General features: G+C 34.5%; 3 protein-coding genes across 5 annotated transcripts in view; 1 reads left to right on the plus strand and 2 right to left on the minus strand.

Annotated features, from left to right (window-relative positions):
- The window catches only part of LOC113499098, a 268,950-nt gene that overhangs the window by 73,237 nt on the left and 167,747 nt on the right, over positions 1–27,966 (minus strand). The gene's annotated exons all lie outside the window — the stretch shown is intronic.
- Positions 1,571–22,188, plus strand: LOC113499100 (senecionine N-oxygenase-like). Of its 2 annotated transcripts, none has more exons than XM_026879458.1 (8): positions 1,571–2,051; positions 10,779–10,978; positions 15,326–15,464; positions 17,750–17,921; positions 19,750–20,022; positions 20,628–20,788; positions 21,085–21,225; positions 21,666–22,188. In XM_026879458.1, the coding sequence occupies exons 1-8, from the start codon at positions 1,977–1,979 to the stop codon at positions 21,867–21,869; spliced, it is 1,365 nt and encodes a 454-aa protein (XP_026735259.1). In that variant the 5' UTR covers positions 1,571–1,976; the 3' UTR covers positions 21,870–22,188. The 2 variants fall into 2 exon arrangements, with proteins under 2 accessions (XP_026735259.1, XP_026735258.1); XM_026879457.1 differs by lacking the exon at positions 1,571–2,051 and adding an exon at positions 9,376–9,599.
- Positions 22,097–27,954, minus strand: LOC113499101 (senecionine N-oxygenase-like). 2 transcript variants are annotated; one of them, XM_026879459.1, is made up of 8 exons: positions 27,778–27,954; positions 26,316–26,506; positions 25,045–25,183; positions 24,601–24,772; positions 24,182–24,457; positions 23,689–23,852; positions 23,110–23,253; positions 22,097–22,750 (listed from the first exon to the last, which is right to left on the minus strand). In XM_026879459.1, the coding sequence occupies exons 1-8, from the start codon at positions 27,847–27,849 to the stop codon at positions 22,532–22,534; spliced, it is 1,377 nt and encodes a 458-aa protein (XP_026735260.1). In that variant the 5' UTR covers positions 27,850–27,954; the 3' UTR covers positions 22,097–22,531. The 2 variants fall into 2 exon arrangements, with proteins under 2 accessions (XP_026735260.1, XP_026735261.1); XM_026879460.1 differs by lacking the exon at positions 27,778–27,954 and adding an exon at positions 26,974–27,280.

The raw sequence follows: 27,966 nt of genomic DNA on the forward strand, positions 1-27,966 counted from the left end.
ATTATTTAGTAGTGTATTGGTCTAGGTTACTCTAGATTTACATTTAGAGAAAGTAAATTCGTCTAAGCTATTGTTTTACTAGGAATTATAATGACATCAATGACACAATCACAAACAACTTATTTCTTAATCTTTAAGTAATATTCCTCGCCTTCGTGTGTGTTTTTTTGTTACATCCGCATGAAGTCTTGTGATTTCTCAATTTGTGATATCTACATAACACGTTCAATCCGGGCCTGAAAGGTTGTGTCTTTAATATGATTACAAATTGATGATTGCACAGGGCGCAGCATAAGCGCTAGGGATATGTCGAACACAAAGGACTAAAACACTTCGACTATCTACTGTCTCAGGCAAAAACAACTGACCGCCTTCACATGCTTTGCGCGACTCTCTGGCTGGCCTAAGACCTGCTGTTTTTTTCGAAGGCTGTCTGTGAAGAGCCAACCCCGTAAAGATACACGTGCTTGTCGACTCCTGCTTAGGTCCCAATTACACTATTTCCAATGGTCGCTGAATTCATGGAAATGGGATTAAAATGACAATATTCTAGATAAGAATGGACACATTCTATATAGACGCATTCTAAGCATTTTGCCAATACATAATTGGAAATTCTGCACCTGGTGGAACAGACACCGTCAATACAATCATCTGCCATTGTAAATATTGGAATCGAGGCCCTGATCGGTTGACAGGTTTCCTGGTACCTGCAGCTAGACCTCAAGGCAGATCGTTTTGTGATCACACCTTGAAGAACCCTAAATCTATGAAAGAATGAGGTTTGTAGGTGTACCAGATTCTACGACACACATTAATATTTTAAATAGGTAGATAAGAGCATTCGATGCCTTTGAGTTAATGGGCTAATGTGTTAAATATTTAGAGACCGTTGTTTTTATCTATGAATGTCGGCAATGCGTTGGCGTTTGATCTATCGTAGGGATTATTAATTTGTTTGTTTGTCTATAATCACTTTTTTGTTTCCGGCCGCATAGATGTTTGTTTATGGTGAAAAGTAACCTTAGCGGTTTATCTATTTTCAAACCACATTTATCGAAATCGCGGTTAAGATTAATTCATCTTTTCCTAGGTAGGTATGTAGTACATGTTACAGTAGATTTGGATTTGGAAAAGGAAGAAAAAACCAGATTAAACTTAGCAGATTACGGATTCAACATTCGATTAGAATTAACGGTTTACAGGTTTTGGTTGAGTGTTGTTTTTATGTTTTACTTTGTATAATATGTTTTATTCCAGAGACAATTTATACGTCATACCTCCGAAATACCGTGTTTCTCTAACTAGGTACAGATTTACACCTTTATTAGAGGTTAATTATTAGCAATCGATTTGGACTAGGTACTCGAATTTGACACATTCATCCGAGAAGGAAACCTATGTACAGTTTAAGATTTATAAGTATTTCAGGGAAATCATGTGTATCAATTGAAGAGCTTAACTTTCCGTGCAGTCCCTATGATTTTGTAAACAATAACTGGTACTGGTACACTTAATAGTGATCCACACATTAACAAATCATTTTTTTTTCTGTTTTAATAATGCGTGTATATAAATAGCATGTAAAAAGCTTAGCGAATAAGCTTTTAATAACCCGATGATTAATGTAACCCTTTAAAGCCTTTAAAATAAATAAAACAACAATACATTTTGCGAAGCGCAGCGGGGCGCACACGCTTTATCATTAAATGACTTCACACTCAGTCATAATTGTCATTAAGTTTTTGCTATCGATTCATCAATAAGACAGGATTGTGCATGTGAGTCAGTGAGCCATGACGGTCAAGGTTGGCATGTGGTCCCCTACTTCAGGCTCCTACAAGTTAAGCTCACTTTAGTGCTGTCTCTTCACGAGACGCGACAGACCTGCGCGCGTAAAACATTATATCTTTTTAAATTTTCAAATTAATAGTGTAAAGTTGTCTCTGTGTTCGATTTGAATTGCACTGATCATAATGGCGTATCGATCGTGCGTGACTGTACTTTGTTTGTTAAATGTGATCTTAGAAGTGACTGATGTGTTCACTCTGGTAGGTGTTTGTTTTTAATTATATTTTTTATATAAAATAATCTTACTTTAAATATAAAGTAAAATTTGGTCGTAACAGTGAGGAATATTGGCTGCGTTTTCAAATATAACGGTCATTTTACCTCGGTATTTTCTTCTTTTATATAGTTTTAAGAACCATGTAGGTTTTACTACTTCATATATATATATTTTCTTACATAGTAACAATTTACACCGTTGTTCTCAGATTAAATTACAGTAACAAAAAATAAACAATGAATCGTAAAGCGTTCTTATTTTTTACATATATTATTAAAATAAAATATAATTTGATAAAAAAAAACTTGTTACATAAATTATTTTGTATAAGTAATAGGTGTATTTATTATGTTATATATGAAAAAAAAACGTACCTACGTAATTGAGAACAGAGTTAAAACTATCCTCTAGTTCTTTGATTTGATTAGTTTTGTAATCGTAATTACCAAGCCATTGTTTGTTCTAATAGAATTTTGTATTTTTATGGAAAACATTAATTGAAAACGAAACTATTGATTGTAGAGTGCATAAGGCGAACAAAATATTTTTAAGTGAACTAGGAGATTCCAAAAACATATTTAAATTATTACTAATAAAATAAAATCCACTTTTTCGTAATGACTTATACGGGAAGCCATTTTATTTATTTCGCGTATTTACTTTTTCTGAACTACTCCACATTTTCTACTTGATTTAAGTTTTCGGCAAACATATTAAGTTTGATACCAAATCACTGGATATCTCAATAATCGTTGAATCACAAGATAACTTTAAGTGACTTTAAAATATGCGACTGAATAGGACCAAAAGAATACCTAAAGGAACAGTTAAATATTTTAAATTACTATAAGAATCATTTACCACCAGTAGTTTATCATCTAAAAAAGTAATTAATACTTACAGATTAATAAATGATTTCAAACATTTATCTCCCTCATGTTCATTCCTAAACGCAAAAGGACACTAAAATTCACATTTCCACGATGTTTTTTCTTTAATATTTCGTATTAAATTAGAACTCGTTTCGTTATATTTTTTCGATTATTTTCGTGTTTATTTGTAAAAATCAATTTCAACCACAACGGCTCGTTTGTTCTGATCTGCAAGCAGATTAAAACATGAAAAAGACGGTTGAATTGTTAAAAAAGGTGAATATTGAAATAGTTGAAGTCTGAAAATATATGCTCTCGATCCCTGATTATAGGAAATGGGTCAGGGTGGTGGGGAAGGCTGTTCACATAACATTATAAATATCTGTATAATTTGCAAACAACTATGAGGAACCTACAGTTCAACGTCATTGTAAACTGACGGATAATTAAAATCCGCTTTGTTTTATAACAATAAAAATTAAAATCAGATTAGCTTTTTAATTCCAGTAATTAAAAACTTTTCCTGTAATTAAATTTCTATTGCCACTTCATGTTTCCATCAGATTATTAGTAGTGATTGTTCTGACATTTTTCGTGCGTGCACATGAGTGCGGAAAATTCTGTTGAAGGCAAAACGGGAAGCATTTTGTAACCGGCCAGGCAGCATAATATCTCTCCATGTTTGCACTCGTACTGAGCGCGTGCCCTCCATTGCACAAAATACGGCAAACACAATCATGCAATACGTCTGGTCCGTAATACATCACGGCAAACACTTATGTAATTCTATATTAAAAATTCCCAGTCATTTCGGCCAATCATTGATTTGAACCGTTAAATCTAAAACTAAGAAACTGTGATTTGTTTTATGCTTCAATAATTTAATTATGACTCTAAAATTGTTGAATCGTGCATAGTTGTTGTTTTTGCGGCATTGTAGTTATACAATTTTAATTTGTTTTGTGTTAAAGACATGACGTAAATATTACGGAAAATAATCGTTGGTGCTACGAAGATTGTATTTTAATGTGAGATTTTCAATGAAAGTGATATCTTGTCTCATGCGCGAAAGTTGTATTAACAGTTTTTGTCGAACTTTTGTGTTATAAATATTAAACCGCTTTCGAAACAGGAACATTATTGCGTATGGTTTATGAGGCGGGCTTGTTTCTCGTCGAACAATGGAGATTCGTTCGGAAGCTCCGGTGGGCGGTCGTGTCATGGACGAAAATAATTATAGTCGTATGCAACAAGCTTGTGTTTATGGGAAAATGTCACCATCAGATATGGAAGTGATGAATACACCGGTGTTCCTTGACTGAGTTTCCAAACTATATTTATGTCTGTTATGTGGGCAGTTCCTTTGTGTTAAGACAGTATGGGATGAGGAAAATTGTAGAGGTCGCATTTCGACTTTGAAACATGTGACGTGATGTGTGGGTAGAAATTAAGTTTTGTTCTTAAGTTATTCAATTTTGATGTATTAAACATAATTAAAATTGAGAACCTAATCTTTTTTTAAGTCGGTTGATATTTTTCTTTTGTATCTCGAATTAACTAACATAAACAGAGGTAAGTAGATATTTGGGTTTATTTCCCACTAATGTCAGCATTGAACTATCACATATCGGCTTTTTAATGACTGAAGCTATTAAGCTTTAGAAATTCTAGTTATTTATGTCTTTTGTTTGGTGTGTGAAACTTGTGTATTTGTTTTTGAGTGACAACAGTATGTGTTAATATAAAAAGAAAAAATCCTCACACATTTAATTGAACAAAAATCCCGACCGAATTGATAATATATATTCGTGCGTTGATAAAAAAAGAATGCGTGTGTTTTAGGTACGGTTAAGTGTTAAAACGCGATTAACAACTTGATAATGAGTGTGAGAAGTTTAACCCGTTTGTGTATGCTTTGATTATAATTGAAGTAGGTACTTATTATTTATTTACGACTCTACTTTTCGGAAATAACCTAAAAATTAAACCGCAAAACATCATGAACTACAAACCTTATGATTAATATAATTAATTTACTCTTGGAATCAATCATAAAAACAGTTTTCGTAGTATTGACCAGTAGGTATTTCCCCCGCACAATTATAACGCGGTTTGAAACCAAAAAAACATCAGAATGTCGAAGAAGATCGCTAACATGAAGATTGCGTAATATTATTGAGCTTTTTTGTACATAAATAAGCGGTCACAATTAATAAAGAAAGAATAGACAAAAGTCACATGGGCTCCGATTCTGCCATTTACAATGACCAGTGAATGAATAGTAATTGAATTACATTTGAAATTATTCCTGTTTTTTTAAGCATTTTGCCAAGACAATAATTCGAAATTCATTGTCGTCATTGATCTTGAGTGTACCGTCCCGTACTGAATTTCCAATTAAAGTGTAGGAAAAATGTTTAAAAAAATACGAAAAGTGACATTTTAAGCCAATTTTCATTCATGTATCGTTCATTTTAAATAGCGGAATTGGGGCCCTGAATTGAAGGACTGTCAATTTTCGATCAACGTGTGTTGGCCTTGTGGTATAATCACCAGATTTGTATGCAAAAGTGTGCCACTTCTAAAACAGGCCAAGGCCATTTTTGTTCTTATACATGTACTTTTTTTATATAATTATACAATACTGGGTTATTTGGAATTGGATATTCTGCCTTTCATAGGAGTTTTTGTGTGGATTGTGGTCTTATAAATGTAGTTTCATATTAAGGGGATAACCGGGGCTAACGACTTAATTTAACTGAACGATTCCACACCTTGTTCTGCCATCTGTTTTCTATAAGTTCATATATTATAAACGAAATATTTCATAAACAGTGCTGAATAATAGACAACCCTTTTGTTAAGCTCTATCAAGAAAGCGTTTATGACACAAAAGTAGTCTCTTTTTATTTTCATAAAAGCAGTCAAAGCTAGAAAACTGTTCTGATTGACTGTATTATCTATTAATATTATTATAGATATGCAATAAAATAAGCGTAAACAACAAGTAATCGAGAGGACATAATCAAGGCGTAATGTCCTTGACAACTTTAATTCTGCCAACGACTCAAATAATTTACAGGCAGTGCAATTCACAAGGCTAATCCTCTCGCTGCAATTACTGTTTATACACATAATGTAAATAAATATTTATACATTTAGTATCCTTATTGATTTGATTGGACACCCAAATTTCGTTTTTTGTTGACAGAATACTTTTTCACGACTGTTCAAAAAAGTTGAGCTTTTGTTTCAGAAACTTTATGTACACAGATGTATGTATATATTGTCCGTCCGTCCGTAAGTCCGTTTTATCCTAATCTACCATAACAAGAATGCCTGAACAAATTTAAAAGTATGGAGGTCGTTAGAATTTCCATACAATGCCGTGATTATTATTTTGCTAAAAGGGTAAAAGAAGAGCTGTAGCTTTTGTAATTACTGCTAATTAAAGTTCTCTCTTTGTCATTTTATTTTTAGAAACGTTTGTTTTGTTTGCAAATATAGGGGACTAATTACTTAGTTAAATGATATGAAATATAATTAATCCCTAGGTACAATATTCTCCTACCTGTCTATTACTATTCGTCCTTAGTTGTCAAAATTAGATAGTTGAATAGCATTTACATAGCGCCACAAATAGTTAGGTGTTCACAAAATGCAGTGACTCTACAAAATATACTCCGGTTGTGCAGCCAAAGCCTGCAGTCAGTCTAACTGCATAGATCTGCGTACGGGACGATACACTCAAGGTCAATACAAATAATTTCGTATTATTGTATTGGCAAATGCTTAAGAGTAACTGAATAATATCATAGCCATTGTAAACAACAGAATCGGGGCCCTGCATAGATCTGGAGCTTACCATCTTTTAAAGTGAGACAGCTGTAGTTGTAGAAGCGTGAACATGCACTTAACGTAGAGTTCTGTCTCTTTTCCACAAATGCAATGGAATTACTTCAAAAGGTGCTACCGGATAGCCGAATAGTTAAGGTGATAACGAAAAACACTATGTGCGAATTCCTTTAAACAGAAAGCACTTAATAAGTGTCAGCTCAATCTTCAACAAAAAAAAACCTCTTACCTACTTGGAGGACATTTTAACTGGCCATTTTTACTTTTGTTTCGTTGAAAGTAAAAACTAAGCAGAAATAGCAGGTTTAAGGTCAAACGTTTCAATTCCGTTAACTATTTTGATACCGCTATAAGTTTCGCTTCAGAAGTATATTTAGCATAATGTTTATGTAAAAGTTTGCATAAAAACCTTATTTCCATCGTAATGACTTCTTTCCAAGATATGCAAATTATAAAATCTATACATTAACATATTGGAAACAGATTATATACTCTGTACGACGGTTATGATGAAAGTGATTTAATTGCAACTTGAAAGTGTTATTTCATTAAGTATGGAATTAAAGTCATCACACAATTTTTAAGACAAAGCTTAAAGAACGTAGCTTCGACTAAATCATCATCATCATCATCATCTCAGCCTATCGCCGTCCACTGCTGAACGTAGGCCTACCCCAAAGAGCGCCAGTTTATTTCGACTAAATAAACAGAGTGAAAAAAATCTTTTTTTAAATGGATAATTTTCAACCAGAGTCGGATTCCGCCGCTCCTAGGCTTCTAAAGAGTCTTAACACAACAACAATCTTCAGGTACCTACCTATTACATAGTGCCTGTTACTTGGTTTAATTCATAAGCTACGTTGGTACTCATACTTTTTGCGTAAGTACTTTATGAAGCGAAGCACGAATCAAGTAAGCACTAATCGAACAGCACAGCTACAGAATACGATATTAAAGACTATTTGGCAAAACAATGGCTCTTATTAGAGTACTCTACGTTTTACTAGTAATCCTTTACTACTGCTTTTTGGTTATTAAGCGTTAATATTTTTTTTAATAGAACTATGAAATAGGTATTTGCCGCCAGTCCAGCATAAGTTTTATATAATAGGGGTCAGTGGCAAATTGAGTAAAGTTACACAGGTACTTTTGCACGTGCTTAGGTCGACCAAAGGCGAATTATGCAATGTAGAATCTGGTTTAATGGCCAAAGCACGCCGGTTGTGAATGTGAGATTAGGCAGAGTGTGCCTTAACAAATGAGGCAAAGTAATACAATGTTTTCGATGGATTATTTTCGATTACAGTCAATCGAGATGGTTTAAATTTTTTCTATTGGTTACATGTATTCGCTGTATTCTTTAAGCCTAATCTTTAATCTTCGCGTTTGCTGGGAAACGGAACTTATAGTGATAGATGCTTTGACTGAAGTTTTGATCAAAATATTGTGCATGTTTTGTCCCTTTGCGAAGAGCCAACTCTTAAAATAATATTTAGGGCCGTTAGGGAAGGGTGACAGCGTACTAGCGGTAATAGGCAGTGTAGAGCGGCTCTTTTTCACATCTGCAGTTATATTAAAAAGAGGAAATAGAAACCACTAGCACTGTTGAACATTTAACTCTTGCGTAGCTTTCGAATAGTTTTTATGCTTATGAATAGATACCTCTTCGAATATCCTTTCATTGAATATAATACCTATTTTATGCTGCAATAAAAACTTAACACTCGCTTTCAATTCTTTATTCTCAGGATATAGTTAATTACTGTTATTTATAGTCTTGTCATCTCTATGCTGCATGCCAGTTCTCAATGATTTACATAATTATTCTGGTTTTATTATCCCTCCTTTGAAACTGGTTCATTGCAACATTGTAAAAATTATTGAGCAATATAGATTTGTGCAAATCTTGTTTTTACGAATTGGGGATATTTGTATGGCAATAATGTAAACAATCCTTATCGAATAATCTATACTAATATTACTAAATAAAGTTCATAAGTTTGTTTGTTCCAGCCAAACTCAGGCTCTTCCAGTTGGAATAGTAAAAATATTTTTTTATTTGACAGTTTAAGCCGCATGAAATTTTATGGGCTATTGGATATGGCAAAAAGTTACTTGCGTATTTAGAGAAGGTGGGTAAAACCGCGGAGCAAAGCAGCTAAAACTAAATTATAACGGAAACAAAGTGACGTAGAGTCACAAAGTATTTTGAGTCCTTCAAACGATTACCGCATTCACACCTATGTATTTAACAATAGATTCTAATTGTATATACAGCTGTATAATAAGCCATAGGTATTTAGAGGTTTTATTCGTTCAAAGCTAAAACCACATTTTAGTTAATGCACACAGAAAATTCAATTTTGTTGTTTTGGCAGACGTTTGAATTTGAATACAACCTTTTTTGTATTACCTCAAGCATATATTTATACTCTATCAGACTTCATTCAGTTGCCAAAGCAGTCATGTTTTGGACTAGCTTTTTACGAACACAAAATGTTTATTTCGCGAAAATTTAAATGTAAAATTATTAGTTGTAGTGAATTTTAATTTGTATTTAAAGTGACATCTGGGGAAGCATTTATTTTTCTGGAGAAAATCTCTGTTTTTTGTTAAAAATCAAGTTCTGTGATTCGTGGTGGTTTTAAATCCAAGTTACAAATGATATTTTTATAGAAGCTTTTATTATGATTCGGATAAAGTATAAACGTGTGTGCAAATATTTAACGGTAACAGCACTTGTGTTGGGGATTCTGAACTTTGTGCAACATGGAGACGAGGAAGAGGAATATGTTTTATATGATGTAAGGTATTAAAATATTTGAAATTCGAGAAATTGAAAGTAAATTTTATAGTTATATCTTATCTAATGTGGCATGTCCCATGTCCATGGGAACATGTCTTAAAGAGTGAGTTTTGGAGTTGTGGCAAAGGGGTATCTAGCACTCTACACCTGTAGTGCACTATCACAACTCTACAACTGCAACAGACTTAATTAAATAAATTGTATATAGTGATTCTTTGGTGGAAATCGAATGTCAGAATTGACTCTTTCGACAAAAAGTGAGACTGCGAAAGGTGGAGACTCATGCCGCTGTAGCCAAGTTACAATCGTTAACGTCAATGAACAACGTTCAAATGTATAGAAATGGCTTTTCATTTCGACGTCGCACGTGATTTAGAACTGTTATCTTCATACATTTCGGCATTTTCTTGAACATTAACAACTGTAGAAATGTCGCTTCGCGCTAGAAGGGCTGTGCTAAGAAGTGAAAAATTTAAGGGCGTTATTATTAAATTCTCCATATTTAATGATCTTACCCACCTGTAATAATTGTAATAAGGTGTTAATTACAGCACAATGATAACGGGTCTTCCTTTATGTCTAAGACGTGAATCAGATAATAAAATAATCATCTTATTATGCGCCATGATTCGCATCGAATTGATGATAGGATCTTTATTGCATCTGCGTCATTTGTTACACCGTTTTTATTATGCATATTAATATGTATATGCATAAGAATAGATGTGAATATATTATTAAGACTTTTACCTACGGGTTAATTGAGAACTTTGTTATTCATTGTAACATTTTTGTTTTCGGTGAAGTACATTTAAAATTTCAAAGTATCATAATTATTAACCAGACCAATTTGTATTTCCTCGACTCTTTTTTTATAAAAGCGTCACAATTTACTTACATTTCTAATAATACTTAGTAATATCTTGATAAGTGCTAACACTAGTTTGGGGGTTTCCGAATCATAAAATATAATGCAACTTAGATCCCACTGCTCTTTCAGTTTAAAACCGACGACGGACATGTGCAGTCTTTCGTCTAGGTACCATGGCGTTCAAATAGACGGAACTAACTTTTAAGTTCTAAAATCAAACGACATTGACAGTCTATGAACTTGACACAAACAGTTTTGCCACCTTGAAAACATGGAAAAACAATAAAAGTAATTCCTTCCTTCCAGTCTATCCCACAACCCCGCGTCTGCATCATCGGCGCCGGCTACTCTGGTCTTGGCACAGCACGCTACATGAAGGAGTATGGCCTGAACTTCACAGTGTTCGAGGCCACGCGTCACATCGGGGGAACATGGAGGTTCGACCCTCACGTCGGAGTCGACGAGGATGGACTGCCGCTCTTCACAAGCATGTATAAAAATTTGAGGTAAGAACATTTAAAAGGCTCCCGAGGGTAAAACTTCAAACCCACAATTTTTAAATGGCTCGACTTATTTTAATTAAACATTTCTAAAAATATTCGCACATAATTCACGTTTAACACAAAACAAACTTAATTGAAATCGCTCAATCTGTTCGGTGCTAAGATGCTACAGAAAGACAGACACGTCAAACTAATAACACCGAACTTTTCCATCAGGGGTTAAAAAAGATTTAGTGAAGAAAACGTATTTTAAAAGCTTATTTTATTATATCTTGGCTTTGAGAGGAGTTGAGCAAACAAATCCGTGAATCCAAATACTTCAAGTAAAGCAGTGAAATCACGAGCACAAACTACCTAAGTATATCTAATAGAACTCTTTAAAAATATCCAATACACGATAGGATTGCTTCGATTCTACAAGACAACGTTATTATAGATCGACTCGAAAGTACGATGATGTTGCTTTCTCCCTATCATTGCGGTTAATGCTCGTTACTTATTCCCGATAACATGACATCCTGAGAGTTGTAACGAATTTTAAAATCGGATCTATTGATCCTTTCCTAAAAGATAACTAAGTATATCCTTCCTATTTTAAAAGATAAAATTTGAAGAGAACCATTGTCTTAATTTATTAATTTATTTATTGTATCCGAAAATTTGCTACTGCACGGATAGCCCAATGGTTAAGCTCACCACGCTATTCGCACTGAACGCGACGTACCGTGGGTTCGATCCCTTTGTAAGACAAGCAATTATGTGATCCACCAATGCTTGAGTCTGGGTCGACAAAAGGATTAAATTCTTAAAAAAAATGTTTACGCTACATCTCTCAATTCATAATAATTCATCAAACATATTGTTCCTCGATGCATCAGCTCTTTAACCTTCATACCGCAAGTAAGGACACTCGAGTGATATTGAATTAGCAAATTTGCATGCACATGTAAAACTGTGAATATGTACAACTGCATGTTAACTTAGGATCCTGATTTTTTGGCTCTCGTACCCAAAAGGTAACAACGGTAATCTATTACTAAGGCTCCGCTGTCTGTTACTCATTAGAACCACCAGTGTCGCAACTCTGATTCGCACTTGAATCAGTGAACTTGCACTGATACTCCTCGCTTTACCTGCCAGTCTTATCCATCTATTCCTGGCCTACATCTACCCCATGTCAATTCATGATAAGTCCATAATTGAGGGACTACTCGGTTCCATCTGTCGATCAGATGCCCGTCACATCGCCGTATAAGATGGAGACTACATGTTCATATAGCCCTTGAGGCAGTGTGTGGAACTACTACGTATTTGTATTGCGATTTGCGCTTGCGATATCTCTACCCGGAATCAATGCATTTCTGGCCAAATCTTAAATTCCAAGCCAGCGATCATTGGAGATAGTTTACGGGTTTTGCATTCCAAATCATTGGCCATTAGAGAAGTGTTGCAACAAATCTACTACGAACAACGTATAGCCAGTAAAAAACGTTGATTTGATAAACAAAACATTTTTACATAATAACTGGTAACAACTTGACTTTTATAGATATCACAGAATTATCTTTTTGTGATAGGTTAATATCCACTTATTGCCCTATTTATGTTCTGGTGTTTAGTTAATCTAATTGTGTTCAACTTATGTTGCTGACAGTACAATGGACAGGATAATGGAACTCAAACTTTATCACAAAAAGTCACTTTATGACAATGTAGTAAGGTTGATTTTCAAATTCTATAGTCGAAATGTAAGGTATGTAGGTACGATAATACCTGATTGCATTATGTTTTGATGTCAAGTGAAACTGCGGATATTAGATAATTGTTTTTCGAGATTACAACCGGTTCATTATGAAATGACATAGTAATGAGATGACCCACGTGAGGACCAGTTATAATATACCAGTTATATTTAGATCGGTTTCTCTTTTAAATCTATATTTCTTAACGTTAGTACCTATAGGTACGGTTAATAGAAACAGGTCATTGAAACTACTTATTATGTATTACCTGCAGCCCCTATGTATGCAATCGACATTTCTACAAACTCAATGGTGACATATTTATATTTCGTTTTCTGTCACGTGACTCAAACTTGTTACTTCCATACGTTTGTGCGATTCGATATTGCTAGTATCAATGTCACTTGTTTGAGTGGGAATGAGTCTCTTTCATTTCCTTAAGAAGAAGACATTTCCTTAAGTCTCTACATTTCCTTAAGATTTAACATTTCCTTCCTTCCTAATATTTATATAATTTGAATACATATTTGAAAGACACTTTTTTTTGGTTAGGCGGGGGAATCCTCATGGACACCCACCTCCTCGGGGGATGAGTGGGTAGTGTCAGACTCAACCTGAACCGCCGTACAGCGTCCCCGTATTTAGTAGGTGCGCGACCCGGTTTGGAGCTACAATCATTGGCAAACGATTACAATTATTTAACCACTGTACCACTATGATATATTAATGGTTTATCCAAGTAAAAAGGTTGTTTTTTGCTATATACTATGCTGTAAGTGTATTGTGTAGGTACGTCTTATGCTAATGTACAAAAAGCATTGAATGATTGTTTACAAAACAAAAAGTCATCGTGATGTTATGTGTTTCTTTAGTTTTTATGCTTTAAAGTGTAAAAAGTGTTTTAAAATGATGTCGCTAATATTGTGCTTCCAACGTTGAGTTGATTGGATTTATTATAAAGAAAATATCTTACATATTATATACGTGATGAACTAGACGGTGGGCGGTATTTTGAAGCCAATATGTAGTCTATGAAATTTCGAAATAAGTTCGCTATCTATTGCTGAAATAATTCAAAATCGGTTCAGTAGTTCTTGCGATTACTAGTAGAAACTTTACATAACAAACTAACTTTACCTCTTCATGTTAGTCTATATTATTCATAGGTCAAAATAAGAAACGTGAAGTTCGGTAATTGTGCATAAATTATTTGAATTGGTTGAGTTACTTAACTTTCTGTTAGCAGACTTACCGCATATCATGTTAAATATTAACTGATGTTCTTCAAGCTGTGAACTTTCGAAATGCGATAGGTTTTACTACATAGCATCTTATATTGGAATCTTATGAAACATTCTGCAGAAGATCGTTTAAAGGCAAGTTATAAGGCTTAATAAGGATAATTAACGTTACTTGGAAACAGGAAAACATGATTTATTACTATGCATTCAAATTGTTAAGTAGTCATTTAAATACGATAGAAACTTAATATCTACTTGAATACAAGGTTTTCTTTTGTCATCGACAGAATGAATTTAATATCGATGAGAATTGTAAAGATGTATTTGAAAGTGATAAAAGTTTTATGGGTAGTTATTTTCTTATTGTGGTAAAAGCTTTGTGTCATACGTTAATAAGAGTGCATGTAAAAAATAACAATGCATAGTTTAAAAAAATTAAATACCCACGTTTTTAAATCTCACACTATTAATTTTTTTTCAAAATCGGTCGGTAGGTTTGAAGCTACCCTGAATATTTCAGCCTGCTGGCTTATCGAGAAGTGCCTAAAAAATTCAGTTACAAAAATCCACAAACAACGACAAACAAACAGACAAGAATGAACATGGGAATAAACCTGTATGTTTGGTACTTCTATGGTACACGAGGCATCGATATTACGAGATTTGTCTCATACGGTACAGAAGCAACCACGGAAATCTTCTAATGACTCTTTCCATCGTGGTTGAGCGGAAGGGTTGTCAGTCTTTTACTGACTAAAACACACCCATGTTTTTACCTTTACCCTTTTTGTAGAAGGGCCGTGGTAACCCTTCGGAAAATCGTCCGGGAGGCATAAGGGATGAGCCCTTTTAGGCCCTAGTCCCTACCCATCTTGCTGCCATCTTTTCATCATTGATGGTCCCAGGATACTAGTAGGACAAGCGTTCTCAAAAAATTCTCTCCTATCAGCTATAGAACGGGTTGTACACTAAGTGGGCAGGGAGACCGGAATAGGGCGGAAAATCGGAAATAGGACGACATGAGCTAGTAATAAAGTTACAAGCTGTCTCTGCAACTTTAAGGAGTTCAGTAGCCACAGGTTGACATTAAAGAAAGTGTATGATTCAAAAGCTTTTCTTTTTTATTTTAGAGGCAAATGTCTGTGGTACCTTTTTGTCTTATTTAGGCCATCCCAGAACGTGCATGATGAATTGCAATTCATTGCTACACACCGCCAATTGCGGGAGACGTTTCAAGGCAGTTCAGGTTTATTCAACAAGAGTGTCCAAGATTTCCTGAAAAAACTGCGTCCTTCCCCACAAGAGTTAAACTAGACTAGACTTGATATGTGTAAGAATAAAGTGACATTCTCTTAAACTTGTTACAGAACGAATACACCACGTCAAACGATGGAGTACGCTGGCTACCCGTTCCCGGAGGGCACTCCGTCCTACCCAACCGGCCCTTGTTTCTATAAGTACCTGCAATCCTTCGCCAAACACTTCGAGCTCATGAACAATATACAGGTATGATAAAAAAAAATATTAAATGATGTAACGGTTTACTCACACATATTTATCGGGAGTGCCCGACTAGTTTCGGACCCAACCGGAGTCCTTAATCGTGAGGTGACGCGGCGGGAAGATAAAAGAAGTTTAGTTGCGAAATGTCAAGGTCACTTGAAGATAACCATGTCACACGCAGAGACTGGTGTTTTAAAGGACAAATATAGATAAAACTAAAATTTGTTAAAGGCAAACGATAGATTTTAGAAGTGAATAGGTGTATGAATCTGTGTTGTATAGGTATCCTTATTTTCTAATTGTTTTCGAAAAGAGCATCATGTAGAGTCGATGTAGAGCAAATTTAATAATGTAGGAATTTGAAAGACGTTTGTCAAACAGTATATGGTATGAGAAACATTGTAAAAAAAACTGACTCAAGTTAAATAAAAAAACAAGTTTCAGTTAGGTTTACTTGTTTTATTTTGCATTAATATTTGTATACAATACATTGTGCATTTATAATTTCTATTTAAGATTTAAAAAAAATCTGAAGGTAATTCTTTGTCTTCGTCTCGTGTCATTTGTCACAGAATGTAGTAAGATTGGGAATTTAATTTCCATTCAGCTGGCATTAGGGTCATGCACACTACCACAGACACTGAGACAGGTTTCGCATACTCATTCAGTTTGTAATAGTTGGTATTATGAAATACTAGTAACGGACATTGGAGAGTCGTTATGTTGGCCAATTGGGTATTTAACTAAATCTTATAAGACCGACACTAATTTAGAAAAATACTTTTTTAAGTGATATCCAAAGAGGCTTGTTATAGTCATTCAAGTTCCTCTTGTATATTGTTGGAAATAATTTATTATGGATTACAAATAAATTATTTAACATAAATATTTTCTAATTTTATAAACGAGTTTCTTACCTGTTTTATTAATTTTGTTATTATATAAGCAGTTAATGAATCCAATATACATTTCTTGTCGGTTTCAATCGATAAGCATCCGAGTAATTATTATGTACTATGATATCAATAACTAATAAATCGTAGCTTAATGATCATACATAAGTATTTTGTTTCCTATAAAAATATAATTAATTCTATTGAAAACATGAATTATTTATTGTATCATTTTCAAAACTGACATTTATCATAAGCCCTTGTACCTACACTCCTACCTTGTAGCCTATAGTTATATGATGAGACGCTAAATTTACTTTTAAAGTTGGTAGGAGTACTGCACAAATTGCCAAATGCTTAAGGTTACCATGCTAAACGCACTGTGCCATAGGTTCGATTCAGAATGCCCTGCGACACAAGGATTAAATTTCTTAGAACGGGGGTTTAAAAACAAGAAGATCTTTTAATATATATGTATGGTATGTAGAACTGGCCGTAAACCAAGATGTATTTACTCAAAGAGTATTTCTAGAAACTAGGAAACCACATAGACTGAATGCCATGTTTTAAAATAGTAGTACATAGTATAAAATCAAGATGTTTTATCGTAAGCAGTTTGCTCATTGCCAATTGAGCATCGTGACGATAAAACTGGTATGTCTTATTAAAATGTTTCCTATCGTTAACGCCGAGTGTAAATGAATTATTCATTAAATCATTTTCAAAGATATGTCGGATTACAAGATGAATACCAAAACACGATTCTTGCTAGTATCCCACGAGAAAGGGAACACATTGTATTGTACGAAGGCGATGTGTCATTTTTGAAATTTATTACCAACGTTTCCTTGAAACTATGTTAGAAGAAAACGTGCAGCTATTTCTTTGTTTTACTTACGTTATGAGAGTTAAAGCTCGTTTTAACTTTTACTTTCTTCTCTTCTGCAATAAATTACGTAATTCCAGATATTCTTAAAAAAAAAGGACTAAGGTATTTGATCCTTATGCGGGGGTTTCGCAAACATGCAAAGCACCTCTGAACAAGCATTCGTGGATCAGAAATGCTCATCCTATGTAGGGATCGCACCCATGAACGGCTCTACGTTCTAGCATGAAATATTTGGACGCTGGAAACAGCAGAATGTTACGGAACTTATTTTATGTAACACTTATTTTAACAATATTCTTCCAAAGAAATAATCATTCGCTGACGTGGCTGGATTGCGATTACCGCCGCGTCAGGTCATGATTAAAGACTCCGGTTGGGTCCGAAACTAGTCGGGCACTCCCGATAAATACGCGTGATTGAACAGTTACATCATTTAATAATGAATCGGTCTCACCATAGTTATTATAAAAAATACACATTCTATTCTATACTCTTATTATTTACAGTTGCAAAGCCTAGTCACTCTCGTCGCCTACAACGGTGAGCAATGGGAGCTGTCCTACATGAAGACAGACACCAAGGAGAATGTCACCGAGCTGTGCGACTTCATGGTGGTGGCCAGCGGGGAGTTCAGTAGCCCCGTCATACCTGACATAGATAGATTAGACCAGTATAAAGGTAAGATTTGAATACAATGCTTTACTGTGTGTATTGCAATGTTGTTGCTGGAACTGATGCTTTGTATATCCGTTTGTGTTGGTTATGATTTATGAGTGGGTTTTTTACTATACTTTTTTTGCGTGGTTGTTGTATGTGAGACGATTGTGTTTAGAAATACTGATTTGTGTTTAGAAGCAAATCAGTATGTTTACCTACTAGATATGGTCTACTTAAATAAATAAGGGTAAATGCGAGTCGGAGTCATGACCCTTAGGGTTCCTTAAGGCTAAAGAAAAACAAATCGATTGGGTGGCAAATAAATTGAATGGTAGGTTATTTAATTAATCAAAAAATATTAGCAAAAGGTACTCTTTAAATTTTACTCTTAGTATTGGCCGTTATAGTGCAATATAAATACATCATCAGTGAAAATTTCAATCATCTATCTATCCCGGTTTACGAGTTAAAGCCTGCATTTTTTTAGTTTGCAATTTTACCCCTTTTGTAACGTACCTTAACAAATATATGTGTGTTATATTATTCTTTAACTTCAGTCGGTTTGAAGCAGAATAAACAAAAAAAGGCAACATCAGTATTGCTACTTAAAGATGTGTAAGTAATACAATTTTCGTCAAACATTTCAATCTTGTTAATGTTTAACAGATCCTTCCTATTCCCAATCACACATAAATAAATAAATAATTGCAGATTTCTCGGTACTAGTGTGTCATCGCACACCTTATGGAGTTATCAGAATTCCGTGCAGTTCAAACAACATATATGGATTTAGTTTCCGCCTTGCCTTGAACATAAATAGAATCTTGCACTATTAAAATGTTCATTCATATGAAGTTTAAACTTGTAAATGTAAAATATACCTATCGCGGAGGTTCTGCTATGGTGAGAAGCTTTTGCCCAGCTGTGGGTCATTTATGGGCCGGAAGTATAAAATTATGATGTATAAATTACGAATTAAAAAGAGGATAGGGACGCCTATATCCGCGAAACGAGGACTGGATGGATGCGAAGGGCTAGACACAAAATGATAGTATAAGCAAAGTGAGGTCCATGCGCAGTAGTGGGTTCAAAACTTATGATGAAGATGGTCATGAGAATGATGCTTTTGTCAAAATCGTTTAAGTTAGTTAGTGTTAGTTTGTTCATGACGAAAAATGTAATAATGTAATAGTCGGATAGTAATAAATTTGTAATGATTGTAAATAATATATGAGAAAATTAATTCTTATTGATATGTACCTACCGATACCTATTATAACCATTCAAAAATTGCCTTCCACGAGTGAACAATAAGATTTAATAATTATTTCATATTTGTATTTACTTTTGTTGTATAAGTAATTTGGTAGACAAAAAAATCCTTATTGTTTGTCAGTCACGATTTGTTGCTGTTCCAAGGTAACCATGCTATTATATGGTATATTATTAATTTTAAAAACTTCCTTTATATATTAGTCATTAAATCTTTATTTTATTATGGTCTTTGTTCACGCGAGTACTCACCCGAATCAAGAAACATTAATCATCATGGATCATGTATCAAGCGAAAGAATTTGTTGAAGTCCAATGTGCAATTTTTTTATACAAAACTAGCTGTTGCCTGCGAGCCCGCCCGCAACAAATCAAAAATGGTCCCACGGGAACATAAATATGTAACCATCCAGGTTATAGACTATAGTCAAGTTTCGTCTAAACAACTCGCGTTTATAATATTTGTATCAACCTATAATTTCAATTAAACCCATTTTCCATGGATCAAATATTAATTTGTAGGAATCATGTTGGTGACCCAATATTCTTCATTGAAGGCCTCTCCATTATTTTACAGGAAGAGTGATGCACAGCCACGATTACAAAGATTCGGAGGAGTTCAGAAACCGTCGCGTCCTTCTCGTCGGCGCGGGCGCATCGGGTCTCGACCTCGCGATACAGCTGTCCAACGTAACAGCCACATTGTTACACAGCCATCACCTCAACTACAACCAACCGGAGTTCTCCAAGACCTACAAGAAGAAACCAGATATTGATTCGTTTACTCCAACTGGTGCAATTTTCGTAGATGGCAGCGCTGAAGAGTTTGATGACGTCATTTTCTGTACAGGTACGTGACATACAGACGAGATATTCCTTATAGAAATTAACCAAATTTAAGCGTACATCAAAAAGTTGGAGAAATCCTTGATTTCTTTGCAGTATTTTCGGATCCACAACTGTCGTAAGATCGAAATAACATATAATGATAAGTCATATCATCATGTGCTAATGTATTTAGATATCTATTATGTCCAAGTTCTGCCTCCCATAGTAACTCATTACACTTTCAAACAAAGTGCACAACGAAAGAAAGTGAATCGCCAATTTGACGACACGTTCCGCTTTCTGAATGAAGTTCCTATTGACTTGGGAAGTGGTATTTACGAAGGCTAATGGACAGTACTTGGTTTATTACTTTCGATTGCAATGTTAGAACGATGAAGATCTATAGCTATGGACTTCTTTTATTTACTTAGGCAAGTACCTATTTGGTTGTTTTCAACGATTCTTAAATGGAGTTGATTAAACAATATGGAAAGAAGGTATGAGGCAACAATTTGAAAATGCCATAGTAAGAAAAAATCTCGTAAATGCTCCCTGTCAAATTTGTATTTGATTTCTGAGTCTTTGCAACTGGTACGTTAACATCATTTGTATAATTTTATTTTCTAGGTTACAACTACGCCCACCCTTTCCTGGACACAAGCGCCGGAGTAACAGCTTCCAAGAAGTTTGTGCTCCCTCTGTACAAACAGACGGTGAACATTAAGCACCCCAGTATGACGTTCGTTGGAGTTTCCAAGAAAGTTATCAACAGAGTTATGGATGCCCAAGTGAGTTACCTACTACCTATTGTTTTTTATGGAGAAAATGTGTGAACAAAAGACAGCTCTTCAAAATTTCTACATGTTTGTCTCCGAAGATAATTATTTGTTGGCTGTCTACATGGCAAATTAATCTCTAATGTCACAAAACCTATTGGTTGACGGCTATTTGTCACTACTCGACTATTCCAACAAATTTTTCAAGTGTGTTTTGTGGTTTAATTATTTTAAGAACGTTATCCCATTTTCCAACTCAATTTAATTTAAACATTGTCAATTTTCTGATCTATTTTAATGTCATTTAGGGTCAATACGCTGCAGCGTTAGCTTCAGGCAAGTTCCAGCTGCCGACGCAAGAGAGCATGTTGAAGAATTGGCTCGACCACGTCTACGAGCTCCAGAACATGGGAATGAAGATCATCGACGTCAATGTTATCAATACCATGGTAAGTTTTTTCAGTATTTTGTATAAGGCTTTTGACGTTTGGTTTACCTTGATCAGTATTGACGAATCACGTACGATCATTCAAGCTTATTCAGTCGTTAAAGTTAGAATACTTGCATTCTCTCTGCTTCCTTCCATTCGCATTATTTCTTAATAGTAATAACGATATTTACGAAAATGTGTATTTGCCAGCTTTTTGATAGGGTCAGTATGCTTTTTTTTTCTGGTTGGTACTCAGATATTTAATATTCTACTTTCGTGTGATCTTAACAAAATTTTAATAATAGCATTAAGTATAACTTAGATTTTCAATTAAGAATGTTTTTGTAAAGTCTTTGGTAAGGTTATGAATCTGATGTCTTTTGTTATTACCCACTTTTTAAATCATATACTTCATAAGTCATACTATTTATTACACAAGTCATTTTTTTAATTTTTCAGGATGAATATTTCGCAAACCTAACAGACGAAGCCGATGTAACTCCATCACCACCAGTGCTGACAAAGATCGCTCGTTTCAACGCCAGAAATCGTTTGGAAGATCTCCTTAACTACCGGGACTATGATTATAAAATAATTGATGACAAGAATTATGAAAGGACTTACATCCCTAGGAAAGAATTGCCTTGTCCTGTAGATCTCTAAATGTTTGAAATTAATATTGAGGAAAATAATACAATGTACCTTCAGAAAAAGGGGGACGCTGATTATGCTGATCTTGTAGAAGATCCTATAAATTAATGAGATTATTAAGCCGTAAATTTGTATGAGTGGCAAGTGCAAAGAAATTAGGGTAAACAGATACTTTTTCTTGCCTCATTGTTTTATATTAGGTAGGGATTTATTTAAATAAACTGAGTTATTAAACAGTATTTGTTTGTATTCGTTTACTAGACTGTTACCAATTAATCAATTATGTAAGAATTATTATTAATAAGTACAAATAAACTACTTACATCAGTTACTTTGGGTTTTTGTACATTTATCCCATGAATAACATTAAAAATAAATTATTATACATTCAACTTACAATAAAATGCTTTACGATATAGTACTTCTTAAAATCATTAGGTAACTTGTAATTTGTAGCTGCGTACTTAACTTGATCTAACTAAAAAATAAATGACGTAGCAAAATTTGATCAATATTTACAAAAAGCTTGTAAATGTAAAAAAAATATTTTATAGACAGTCTAAGCTCATTTATGTAGGTTTCATAATTTCCAAATGCTTCCATATACGGGGTTTGACCAGGGCCCAGCACTGAGGCCTTTATACGCTAGTATTTCTTTATCCCATAAATATATTCTAACCAGATTTTGGTTGCCATATATTAAACCTTCGTCTCACAGCGGGGTCTTCCAATTTCCGCGTAAACGTAAAATTGTCGAGGACAGTGTACTCGTAGTTTCTAAACGTGTATAGATTCTCTAGCTTGGCTTCTGTGTCCAGAGTCCGGATCTTGAACATGACTGGTGGTACTCTCTCGATACCAGATTCCTCCGTCAGATCAGCATAGTATTGATCCTAAAAAAATATATAAGACAAGTTGAATGTCGATACGTGAAATAAATACATGGAATCGATTTATCATCAGATAGAAACAAGTTAAATAAACTATGACTTATAACCATTCCAAAATCGGAAATTTTTTTCGATTATCAATTTGGGTAAATTTTGAGCTATGATTTGAAAATATTACATGGGCTTCGTCCGTACCAATGGACTTAAGATAAGCCAACCGGGTTGAGTGACAAATTTATGACGGTAACAAACTCGATCTTCGGCAAGAAATACACCAAGCATGAAAATTTTACGACAGTCAGCGGAGCCTCAGTTACATGACGTCCTAACCGAATGTAAAATACAGTCAAAGGCTTACAGACCTCTTTCTCAGCAAGTATGTGAATGTAAGACATGGAAAGTCCTTTTGAACGAATGGTGTCGGCCCTCTTCTGCCATTCCTCCATCATCTGATCACGTGGAGGGAGAGTGAAGTTGCCTTTTATGAGAGCTGTTGTGTACCGAGCCTGGAAGTATTTAAAAGAAAATTTAAACGAGAACATCAACATTAAATTGTCAATTTTAGTGTAGAATGGGATTAGTTCTTATACTCGTAACAAGTGAAAATCTTCTATTTTCTTTGGAAGGTATCGTAATGAGTCTGATCGGGAATCGGTCTAAAAGATTGAATTATTATTTATCATTTATTACAAGTAACAAGACTCATAGTATAAGTAACAATATACTTACAACCTATGTTAGTTAAACCTTAATGAAAACATAGATTGCAACATCACCGCTGTACCGCTGCAAGGTGACAGGCCCTACCTTGCAGCAGTGGTTCACAAACATAATCCAGCCTCCTTAATATCATAGAATTGAGAGAATAATAAAAATTACGTTTCAAATGCTACAAGAATTTGCCTTTTGAAACTGCATAAATGCCACTGTGTTCATTATACCTGTGCATCAAGAGCCACCACCAAGCAGGCTCTCACCACCAGCCCCAAGACGATCATGGAAGGCTGGTTGATGTTCACCATGTACCGGTACAGCGGCGTCACGCTCTTGGGGTTCAGGTTCAAGCCGCTAGTCTCGTCCAGGAACGGGTAGTCGTATTGAAAACCTGAAATGATGAAGGGAAATTGTTAATATTCGGAAAAGTTATGTATAGGTTTAAAGTTATAATATTTTTGGGATTCCAAAACGTAAATTTTGGTTATTGCTTACGCAAACCGCACTGAAGCATCTTATGTCTTTTGGGTAGGGATTCAAGTTTCAATCAATCAATTAATTCAGGATATCGATCTACTGCTGGATATGATTCAAGTTTACTTCTCTCAAAAAATCATCACTATCTTTTTAACTACATAAGCAAGAACAACAAGCTGATAAAGTACCTTCAGCAATTATATTTAGTACGGATTTCTGTTGAGTAACAAAGAAACTACCAACCTGTACAGTAAATAACATCGTCAACCTCTTCATAAGAGTCATCCTTAAATATGACTCCGGTTTCATTAAACTCTTTGATGTCTGGTTTCTTGACGAAATGTGCAGGGAAGGGTGTTCTATAGAAGATCTTAGAGTGGTGACTATGTACAAGGCGACTGCTGACTTCACCTACATCCATACCGATGTCCATGCCCGAAGGTCCAGCTCCAACTATCAGCACTCGACGGTTCCTGTACAGCTCAGGATCTCTGTAGTCGTGGCTGTGAATTATTGTGCCTAGAAGATGAAGTAATTTCAAAATTTTATCACTTTTTGTGATGGGGTTTTTATGGGGACCGTATAAACAGTTTTACTCACTCGATAGAAACAAGAGAAGAGTTAGAAAACTGATGACAGAGAATTTTGTCAATATTTTCTACCTTTAAATAGTTCTTCTCCGGGATTGTTCGGCATGTTGGGTTTGCTGAAGTGGCCGTTGCCCAGGATCACGTAATCGTATTCTTCCTCAAAGGTCTCGTTAGTTTGGACGTGCACATGTTTCACTTTCCATACATCATCGACTCTTGTTACTAGGACTACATTGTGTAGAAACTGTAATGAGAAAGTTTGGATGTATGGAATGGATTATTTCTTAATGCCATCGAATAATATGACATTGTTGATCATTGCAGACTACAAACTTGCGTTGATGTGTGCACGCATTTCAAGTTTTCAGTTTGGATTGTAATCTTGGAATTCAGTAAAATTATATAGAATAAAGTAACATTGCTTTTAAAGTAATAATTTTAAACCTTCCATGACTTTACCAGCGCCATCTAGTCTCAACCTCAGATAACTGAAATTCATCTTATATCACCACTCACCTGAATATGTTTTAAAATGTCAAAATGTTCAGCGTAATCTTGTAGGTAATGGTAAAAATCTTTCCAAGTAGGGAACGAAGGTAGGTTGTCAGGTAACGGAAAACTTCTCAACTCCATCGTGGGTTTTGGTAGGTTTGTTCTAGAAACATACCAAAAAATGTCAAGTCATTGAGAGTAACTTCTTAAATTTTCTGCTCTAATACTTCATCTTAAGCTACGTTGGGTTTACTTTTAAATCTCATAAGATGCAACCGAATACTTTAATTTATAACCAGAGATTTATTTTTGTTTTTGAACTCCGCAACTTGTTTTACGAGGTCAGTTCAGTGTTGTGTCAGTAGTAGCAGGACTTTGTCTCTTCGTAAAAAAACAACGCATTATTTAGCACATTAGACATGATGTTTTTCCTTATCTCTCATTGTATTTGGCGTAGGTGTAGTGAGTGTAAGTGATAAGCCCTTATAATCAGATTACAATCAAAACATGAAAGCTTCTAGCTGTCGGTCGTGTACCTATTTATGTAAAATTTATCTCAATGTTATCATATTTGTTTACTTGTTTTATTATAGACGCCACGCCAATACGCATAATGCATACAATAAGGGATATTTGATCAAATAATTGTAAATATTTGATAAAAAACGGTTATCGCGCCATCTATTTGTTTTCTTATGAATTACAACGAAAGAACACGTGTCATGGCTTGTGCTTGAGATAGCATGAATTTTAATGTTTAAACAATTGATAAATTGTAAACTTTTATCTAGTATATTTGTAATTCGATTCGGTTTTATCAATTACTTACATACATATTTATAGCTATAAAACCTGTTTTTCCTGAAACATTCTTCGTAAATGCGCCTTATACCTTAGCATACTGCATATACATGAGCAGTGCTGTAATAGATTCTTATAAAATTGTAACTTTCAATCATATCAAGTCGACCTTATCCATATTGGCTACCCCAGTGTTATGGTTAGTAAGGCCCAGAATGAAAATATTGTGGAACTAGAGTAAAAATATACAATGTAAATTTTTTGCTCTACCAAACAAAGAGCCCAACAAAAGGCAAAATTCTCTAGACTTTGGCACCTTCCCCTAAACTCGGCGCCTATGACCTTTTCAAGCCCCTAACACCGGCTTTGCGCTAGCATCGTGTAGGTATTTCAGTGAAAATCGAAAGCTCTTGGAGTCGATAGCAATTGATTAGGCAATCGCATTTCTGGTGTCTAGGTAGCTAGTAACTAATTTAAAATACTCAGTTTCTTACCGTAAATGTTTATACATACTGGTGTGTAGAGGTTGTCCATTTTCGTCGGTTCCAACGCGTGGATCATATCTCCACGTGCCCCCCACATATCGCGTAGCTTCTAGTACCGTAAAGTTAATTCCTTCCTCCTTTAAGTATCTCGCGGATGACAACCCTGCTATTCCGGCCCCGATCACACAAACACGCTTGTTCTGAAAATGCAATAACAGTTAATAAAACAATGCAAACAATAGAATCATTAAACTTCCTAATGTATTGAAGACATTATTATTATTGATTCTGAGGATACGACACCACAAATAATTTTGTAAATGTAAGGCCGAAAATATAAAATAGATAAGTATAAAAATCTTATGAAGAAAAGATAGAATCATTTTTTAATTGCAAATGTTATTAGCTATAATAATATTAATAGATAACGAGCTTTGTAAATGCTCTCGATAATGTCACTCATTCTTTTGTTTTGTCATTCGGATCTGTCTTATGGTTAATGTTTGCCTATTATTTATTTAATTTCCATAGCTTATTTTTAAAACATTATCCAAAAACGAAACCGTGTCAAATATGTACAAATATAATTTACGATAGCAGAACCGCAACAACAAATATGATAATATATTTACCTAAAAAATTCGTGAAGAAAAAACATTGACCTTACCGTCATATCTTATAAATTAAACAGATCACTAAACACTGTTAACACTTGAACATTGTTTGAGTGTATTGCTTTGTCGCTGGGTTAAACATTTTTGGAACTTGTCAACTCAGTAATGTCAAAAGCGTCGCGCGATGTTTTATCAAAACAATTGAGTGAGTATTGGGCGACGCCGACGCGATGACTAGGTACCTACATGCTAGTGCTGAGTTACTTAACATCGCCGACAACCGCGGCGCTGCTCCTGACACTATCTGCAGACTTATCATTGTTTATCTTAAACACCCCGCTGCGAAATGACACGGCATTTTAGAGCGGAATGCATTTATAATAATTAAAATTTATATGTTGGAAATTTTTTTTTTATTAATCCTCTCTATACAGTTTCTTAAATGAATATTTAAAAAAGGTAATGAACTCTGTAAATCAAATCTGTAAATGACTAAACCATTCTTTCAAGGAAAACGCTCATGAGGCAATAATATAATTATTTAATAAATACGCTTTACTCGATATACCAACACTAAGCAATAAAATATACATAAAACTTTCGACAGTTATATTTAAAGTCAGGACAAACTAATAAATACATCTATTTTTAATCACTCTTAAAGTCGTATTGTTAAAATCTTTCTGGCCGTTCAAAAATAACCCAGTTTATTAATAAACAATGCAGTAAAACACACCGATTAACAATTAAAATCATTCAATAAGAATTGAAGAAAGATCTTATACATTCTCGTTATTATCCACCAACGATAAATTTATTGATACGTCATTACAATAAAGATAAAAACAACATCTCACCTTGACAGCTGTCTTACTATACACACAAACACATATTTGTAACAGAAACACAAAAACAATAGTCCTGACCATTTTAATTTACTAATTAAGAATACAATGAACGTCTTCGTTAATTATTAGCTATGTTACTGGCGATCGGGAACTGACACAAGTTCAATACGTATCATTAACCGACTTTAACCCTGTTAT

The sequence above is a fragment of the Trichoplusia ni genome, chromosome 11, assembly GCF_003590095.1.
Source record: "Trichoplusia ni isolate ovarian cell line Hi5 chromosome 11, tn1, whole genome shotgun sequence".
Classification (NCBI taxonomy): Eukaryota; Metazoa; Arthropoda; class Insecta; order Lepidoptera; family Noctuidae; genus Trichoplusia; species Trichoplusia ni.